General features: G+C 42.0%; 1 protein-coding gene across 1 annotated transcript in view; it reads left to right on the plus strand.

The window, feature by feature from the left end:
- The window catches only part of LOC128704905 (uncharacterized), a 69,471-nt gene extending 62,122 nt beyond the window's left edge, over positions 1-7,349 (plus strand). The window contains exons 7-10 of the mRNA XM_070104329.1: positions 4,585-4,781; positions 5,495-5,652; positions 6,160-6,258; positions 6,373-7,349. Of these exons, the coding sequence (XP_069960430.1) occupies positions 4,585-4,781; positions 5,495-5,652; positions 6,160-6,258; positions 6,373-7,313 (1,395 nt within the window). The 3' untranslated portion in view covers positions 7,314-7,349. The remainder of the gene's footprint in view (positions 1-4,584; positions 4,782-5,494; positions 5,653-6,159; positions 6,259-6,372) is intronic.
- Positions 7,350-8,783: the final 1,434 nt, after the last annotated feature.

Below are 8,783 nucleotides of genomic sequence, written 5' to 3' on the forward strand. Positions count from 1 at the left end.
ATTGTCCATGGGGAAGTGGAAAAGAATCTTTCCTCCGTAAGCCACGCGTGTCGTATGAGGCGACTAAAATGCCGGGAGCAATGGGCTAGTAACCCCTTCTCCTGTAGACATTTACTAAAAAAGAGAAGAAAAACTTTATAAAACTGGGATGCTTAAATGTGCGTGGATGTAGTGCGGATGACAAGAAACACATGATTGCTGATGTTATGAATGAAAAGAAGTTGGATGTCCCGGCCCTAAGCGAAACAAAGCTGAAGGGGGTAGGGGAGTTTCGGTGGGGGGAAATAAATGGGATTAAATCTGGAGTATCTGAGAGAGTTAGAGCAAAGGAAGGAATAGCAGTAATGTTGAATGATCAGTTATGGAAGGAGAAAAGAGAATATGAATGTGTAAATTCAAGAATTATGTGGATTAAAGTAAAGGTTGGATGCGAGAAATGGGTCATAATAAGCGTGTATGCACCTGGAGAAGAGAGGAATGCAGAGGAGAGAGAGAGATTTTGGGAGATGTTAAGTGAATGTATAGGAGCCTTTGAACCAAGTGAGAGAGTAATTGTGGTAAGGGACCTAAATGCTAAAGTAGGAGAAACTTTTAGAGAGGGTGTGGTAGGTAAGTTTGGAGTGCCAGGTGTAAATGATAATGGGAGCCCTTTGATTGAACTTTGTATAGAAAGGGGTTTAGTTATAGGTAATACATATTTTAAGAAAAAGAGGATAAATAAGTATACAAGATATGATGTAGGGCGAAATGACAGTAGTTTGTTGGATTATGTATTGGTAGATAAAAGACTGTTGAGTAGACTTCAGGATGTACATGTTTATAGAGGGGCCACAGATATATCAGATCACTTTCTAGTTGTAGCTACACAGAGTAAAAGGTAGATGGGATACAAGGAGAATAGAAGCATCAGGGAAGAGAGAGGTGAAGGTTTATAAACTAAAAGAGGAGGCAGTTAGGGTAAGATATAAATAGCTATTGGAGGATAGATTGGCTAATGAGAGCATAGGCAATGGGGTCGAAGAGGTATGGGGTCGAAGAGGTATGGTAGAGTTATTATTGAAAGAATTAAGAGTAAGACGGAGAATAGGATAGCAGATGAACAAGGAGGCTTTAGGAAAGGTAGGGGGTGTGTGGACCAGGTGTTTACAGTGAAACATATAAGTGAACAGTATTTAGATAAGGCTAAAGAGGTCTTTGTGGCATTTATGGATTTGGAAAAGGCGTATGACAGGGTGGATAGGGGGGCAATGTGGCAGATGTTGCAGGTGTATGGTGTAGGAGGTAGGTTACTGAAAGCAGTGAAGAGTTTTTACGAGGACAGTGAGGCTCAAGTTAGAGTATGTAGGAAAGAGGGAAATTATTTCCTAGTAAAAGTAGGCCTTAGACAAGGATGTGTGATGTCACCGTGGTTGTTTAATAAAGAATCACACATAAAGTGGGAGTTGTCACAGTTGCTCTTTGCTGATGACACTGTGCTCTTGGGAGATTCTGAAGAGAAGTTGCAGAGATTGGTGGATGAATTTAGTAGGGTGTGCAAAAGAAGAAAATTGAAAGTGAATACAGGAAAGAGTAAGGTTATGAGGATAACAAAAATATTAGGTGATGAAAGATTGGATATCAGATTGGAGGGAGAGAGTATGGAGGAGGTGAATGTATTCAGATATTTGGGAGTGGACGTGTCAGCGGATGGGTCTATGAAAGATGAGGTGAATCATAGAATTGATGAGGGGAAAAGGGTGAGTGGTGCACTTAGGAGTCTGTGGAGACAAAGAACTTTGTCCTTGGAGGCAAAGAGGGGAATGTATGAGAGTATAGTTTTAGCAACGCTCTTATATGGGTGTGAAGCATGGGTGATGAATGTTGCAGCGAGGAGAAGGCTGGAGGCAGTGGAGATGTCATGTCTGAGAGCAATGTGTGGTGTGAATATAATGCAGAGAATTCGTAGTTTGGAAGTTAGGAGGAGGTGCGGGATTACCAAAACTGTTGTCCAGAGGGCTGAGGAAGGGTTGTTGAGGTGGTTCGGACATGTAGAGAGAAACAGAATGACTTCAAGAGTGTATCAGTCTGTAGTGGAAGGAAGGCGGGGTAGGGGTAGGCCTAGGTAAGGTTGGAGGGAGGGGGTAAAGGAGGTTTTGTATGCGAGGGGCTTGGACTTCCAGCAGGCATGCGTGAGCGTGTTTGATAGGAGTGAATGGAGACGAATGGTTTTTAATACTTGATGTGCTGTTGGAGTGCGAGCAAAGTAACATTTATGAAGGGGTTCAGGGAAACCGGCAGGCCGGACTTGAGTCCTGGAGATGGGAAGTACAGTGCCTGCACTCTGAAGGAGGGGTGTTAATGTTGCAGTTTAAAAACTGTAGTGTAAAGCACCCTTCTGGCAAGACAGTGATGGAGTGAATGATGGTGAAAGTTTTTAGTGGCTTTTTCGGGCCACCCTGGTGGCCACCCTGCCTTGGTGGCCATGCCTTGGTGGCCACCCTGCCTTGGTGGCCATCCTTGGTGGGAATCGGCCAGTGTGATAATATATATATATAAATATATATATATATATATATATATATATATATATATATATATATATATATATATATATATATATATATATATATATATATATATATGCGTCTCCCACCGAGGCTGGGTGACCCAAAAAGAAAGAAAATCCCCAAAAAAGAAAATACTTTCATCATTCAACACTCACACAATCACTGTCTTTGCAGAAGCGCCCAGATACAACAGTTTAGAACATATACGTATAAAGATACACAACATATCCCTCCAAACTGCCAATATCCCAAACCTCTCCTTTAGAGTGCAGGCAACATTGTACTTCACATTCCCAGAACTCAAGTCTGGCTATATAAAATAACCGGTTTCCCTGAATTCCTTCACTAAATATTACCCTGCTCAAACTCCAACAGCTCGTCAGGTCCCAAAAACCATTCGCCTCCATTCACTCCTAACACACTCACGCATGCTTGCTGGAAGTCCAAGCTCCTCGCCCACAAAACCTCCTTTACCCCCTCCCTCCAACCTTTTCGAGGACGACCCCTACCCTGCCTTCCTTCCCCTATAGATTTATACGCTCTCCATGTCATTTTACTTTGATCCATTCTCTCTAAATGACCAAACCACCTCAACAACCCCTCTTCAGCCCTCTGACTAATACTTTTATTAACTCCACACCTTCTCCTAATTTCCAAACTCCGAATTTTCTGCATAATATTTACATAACACATTGCCCTTAGACAGGACATCTCCACTGCCTCCAACCGTCTCCTCGCTGCTGCATTTACCACCCAAGCTTCACATCCATATAAGTGTTGGTACTACTATATTTTCATACATTCCCTTCTTTGCCTCCATAGATAATGTTTTTTGCCTCCACATATACCTCAACGCACCACTTACCTTTTTTCCCTCATCAATTCTATGATTAACCTCATCCTTCATAAATCCATCCGCCGACACGTCAACTCCCAAGTATCTGAAAACATTCACTTCTTCCATACTCCTCCTCCCCAATTTGATATCCAATTTTTCTTTATCTAAATCATTTGATACCCTCATCACCTTACTCTTTTCTATGTTCACTTTCAACTTTCTACGTTTACACACACTCCCAAACTCATCCACTAACCTTTGCATCTTTTCTTTAGAATCTCCCATAAGCACAGTATCATCAGCAAAAAGCAACTGTGTCAATTCCCATTTTGAATTTGATTCCCCATAATTTAATCCCACCCCTCTCCCGAACACCCTAGCATTTACTTCTTTTACAACCCCATCTATAAATATATTAAACAACCATGGTGACATTACACATCACTGTCTAAGACCTACTTTTACCGGGAAGTATTCTCCCTCTCTTCTACACACCCTAACCTGAGCCTCACTATCCTCATAAAAACTCTTTACAGCATTTAGTATATATTGTGTGTGTGTGTGTGTGTAATATATATATATATATATATATATATATATATATATATATATATATATATATATATATATATATATATATATATATATATATATTTCAACACACCGGCCGTATCCCACCAAGGCAGGGTGGCCCAAAAAGAAAAACGAAAGCTTCTCTTAAATTTAGTAATTTATACGGGAGAAGGGGTTACTAGCCCTAATAAGAAAGAATAATGAAATTCCAAGCGCTTTCGTGACTTCTCACACTATCTAGGAACAATTGTTCCTTGATAATGTAAGCAGTCACGAAAGCGCTTGGAATTTCACTTTTCTTTCACAGTGGCTGTTTTGCATGTGTGTGTGTGTGTTTATGCGAGAGAGAGAGAGAGAGAGAGAGAGAGAGAGAGAGAGAGAGAGAGAGAGAGAGAGAGAGAGAGAGAGAGAGAGAGAGAGAGAGAGAGAGAGAGAGAGAGAAAATGTGGAATCCCTCAGGTGTTCTTCCTATTTTCGTTGTGGCATTTTCGATATTTGTAAATCTTGCGTTTATTGTAACTTCTCCCACGTATGTATGTTGCATTCAAAGAATTCTCTGCTACCAGTATGTATATCCCTACTTGACGACTTTTGTTAGTGTCTCTCATTGTTACATTCATTACGCAGGTTGTGCGCATGTTGATGGTAATTGTTACCATCTTCATGTTGTGCTGGCTGCCACAGCAAGGTTTCTTCCTCTACCAGTACCACAACAGACACGTCCTGGATACTGAAAACATTCAACATATCTACTTAGGCTTCTACTGGTTGGCTATGGCAAACGCCATGGTTAACCCTATGATATATTACTGGATGAATACCAGGTTAGAATCATGGAAAGTTCTCCAAAATGAATTATGAATTTTCTTAAATATTAGGTGAATTATAATAATGTATTTCTACAAGGTATACAGACCATAGCTGACATCAATGATATACCGCTATATAGAGTCCCTTGTTATGCTGAGTATTTACCCGCAAATTAGGTCAGTTTTGTTCCCAGGATACGACCCACACCAGTCCACTAACACCCAGGTACCTATTTTATTGCTAGGTGAACATGGACAGCAGGTGTCTTAAGGAAAAGTCCTAATATTTCCACTCGTACAAGGGGATCGACCCCGGGACCCTAGTGTGTGAGCTGAATCATAACCACATGTTTTTAAAGGGGTGGACTGGTAAGCCAGTGGAAGGAATTAATCAATACATCTCAATGTTGCAGTTTAAAAACTGTAGTGTAAAGCACCCTTCTGGCAAGACAGTGATGGAGTGAATGATGGTGAAAGTTTTTCTTTTGCGGGCCACCCTGCCTTGGTAGGAATCGGCCAGTGTGATAATAAAATAAAAAATCTCAAAATTATGTCTTTGTCGGAAACCATAACTGGAATAATTCACAGTCACCCATATTGTGAATATTTGTGTACACTGTGTAGTCTAGTGGGTACAGTATTGAGCTTGTGTGTGTAAACATGATTGGCAAATCCTTTCCAGAACTTAAGATAATCATTATTTGATTGACTTCAAGTTCTATCGGCAGGTTCCGCACTTACTTCCGTGAGGTGGTGCTGCAGTGCTGTCCGGGACGGTGGAGGTGCTGGAACCATTTCTGTTTATCCAGGAAAAACAGATTTCTTGATTCACCTCAACTCCAGAGCAGACAGGACAGTGCTGAGCACACATCACGCACCAGGTCAGGTCAGTAAGCAACGTCAACACACAAACAACTGTATTAAACTAAACTTATTCCAGAAAATAATGGCGTTTGATCCTGATGGAGGATTGAGCCGTACCAAGGATGATTTAAATATATAGAGTACGTCTCTCCAAAGGAGCCTTAACGAGTACCTCATGACAACACTAGTAAGCAGAAACTACGAAAATGCACAATAGATTTCTTCTAGGCCGACAACATGACTCACGAAATCGTAATGACACGATTGCAAACAAACCATACCCCGGCCGGGATTGAACCCGCGGTCAGAGAGTCTCAAAACTCCAGACCGTCGCGTTAGCCACGGTCTGGAGTTTCGAGATTCTCTGACCGTGGATTCAATCCCGGCCGGGGTATGGTTTCTTCTAGGCCTATATGTCACCTAGGCCTTTTCTGGCCTATAGAAGCAAGGTAGATATACTGACGAAGGATATCAATGAAAATGTTTCGCTCATGCTAGAGACCATCTTCAATTCCTCTCTCTCCTTTAGATGGGCGTGTGAATACCAACGTAGTACCTAGAAGCACGGCTGGTCATCACGAAAACCTCTTCACGTACTCGAAAAAGAGTATTAGATGTAGCCATAAGGGTGAGTACATTCTGTGTAGTAGTAGTAGTAGTAGTAGTTAGTGGTAGTAATAGTAGTAGTAAAATGTTTCTAGACAGTTTGAAAAATAATATTTGTGAATTGTGTTTCTGGCAGGTCCTGTGCGTGACGAGCAGAGTGACCAGACAGTGGAGTACCCGAAGCATCCCTTCACATCAAGACCCAAATACAGGACACGAGAGACCTGTAGTCTTGTGCCTGTGAGATACAAGGATTTATCTCAGGGCTATCGTGTGCCTGGGGGAGACGAGGACTTGCCCCAGGGCTATACTAAGCCTGGGGTAGACAAGGAGTTACCTCAGGGGTATCTTGTGCCTGGGGGAAACAAGGAGTTACCCCAAGGCTATACTGAATCTGGGGAAAACAAGGATTTACCCCAGGTCCAGTATCTCTCCCATCAGAGTACAATCAGCATCAACATCCATCAAACATCAACCATAAACCCCCACATGAATGGAGTGAACAGAATCATTAGCCAACCGGCCACAGAAGAATCGACAGACGAGGTAATCAGAGAGCATGCAAGGACCAAGGAGAACCAAATAGATGTTGATTCTCCTGTCCAACCAGTCTCGAGATTACCAGCATCATCCATGAAATCTAAAGCTTGTATGGCTTACATTCTTCATCCCGTTGCTTGTAGAAACGAACCAGCATCACCTCGTCTGTGTAGCCAGTTAATACACAGCTCCACAAACAATACAATAGCGAAAATCGACAAACTAGAGGAAAACAGTGTGGAAAGAGATCGCAAACTAGCTGTGTCAAATTTTGCAACTGACGAAGATGCAACTATAGTCGATCCCAGCAGGAGAGTCACTAAGCAACGCTTCGGTGATACTGACTTGGCAGTGAACAAGTTAGAAACGAAGCAAGCTGAGAGAGTGAAATTACACACCGTTCAACAAGCAATTGCAGACACAATAAACTCTGCATTGCAAGACTTCAACACCAGTCACCACTGTGACTTACACGTGACTGAAGGGGCTTTAGACACGCACATCAGTCTGAATGCCTCCAAAGAGATAATGTTGTGATGTTAAATCATTTCAAACGTAATTTTAAACCTTAAACTTAACGTTAAACTGCGTAAATTTGACGTTTAATAAAATGTAAAAAAAAAAAAATCATTATTTTTATCATTTATTATATTCATAACGAAAAGCTAAACCCGTAGGGGTCTGGAGAATGAAGGTAATCAGGTTTGATCCGTGAAAAGGGAGAGTACCTTCACCATCTTTGTTTCTAGTATGGTTCTTGGCTTCTTCCCCAGGATGCCACTCACACCAGTCAACTAAGCATTCAGGTACCTACTTACTGCTAGGTGAATAGTGATAGCAGGTATAAGGTGAAGAACACCCAGGTACCTACTTACTGCTAGGTGAATAGTGATAGCAGGTATAAGGTGAAGAACACCCAGGTACCTACTTACTGCTAGGTGAATAGTGATAGCAGGTATAAGGTGAAGAACACCCAGGTACCTACTTACTGCTAGGTGAATAGTGATAGCAGGTATAAGGTGAAGAACACCCAGGTACCTACTTACTGCTAGGTGAATAGTGATAGCAGGTATAAGTTGAAGAACACCCAGGTACCTACTTACTGCTAGGTGAATAGTGATAGCAGGTATAAGGTGAAGAACACCCAGGTACCTACTTACTGCTAGGTGAATAGTGATAGCAGGTATAAGGTGAAGAACACCCAGGTACCTACTTACTGCTAGGTGAATAGTGATAGCAGGTATAAGGTGAAGAACACCCAGGTACCTACTTACTGCTAGGTGAATAGTGATAGCAGGTATAAGGTGAAGAACACCCAGGTACCTACTTACTGCTAGGTGAATAGTGATAGCAGGTATAAGGTGAAGAACACCCAGGTACCTACTTACTGCTAGGTGAATAGTGATAGCAGGTATAAGGTGAAGAACACCCAGGTACCTACTTACTGCTAGGTGAATAGTGATAGCAGGTATAAGGTGAAGAACACCCAGGTACCTACTTACTGCTAGGTGAATAGTGATAGCAGGCATAAGGTGAAGAACACCCAGGTACCTACTTACTGCTAGATGAATAGTGATAGCAGGTATAAGGTGAAGAACACCCAGGTACCTACTTACTGCTAGGTGAATAGTGATAGCAGGTATAAGGTGAAGAACACCCAGGTACCTACTTACTGCTAGGTGAATAGTGATAGCAGGTATAAGGTGAAGAACACCCAGGTACCTACTTACTGCTAGGTGAATAGTGATAGCAGGTATAAGGTGAAGAACACCCAGGTACCTACTTACTGCTAGGTGAATAGTGATAGCAGGTATAAGGTGAAGAACACCCAGGTACCTACTTACTGCTAGGTGAATAGTGATAGCAGGTATAAGGTGAAGAACACCCAGGTACCTACTTACTGCTAGGTGAATAGTGATAGCAGGCATAAGGTGAAGAACACCCAGGTACCTACTTACTGCTAGGTGAATAGTGATAGCAGGTATAAGGTGAAGAACACCCAGGTAC

This window comes from Cherax quadricarinatus, chromosome 91 (assembly GCF_038502225.1).
Source record: "Cherax quadricarinatus isolate ZL_2023a chromosome 91, ASM3850222v1, whole genome shotgun sequence".
Lineage (NCBI taxonomy): Eukaryota > Metazoa > Arthropoda > Malacostraca > Decapoda > Parastacidae > Cherax > Cherax quadricarinatus.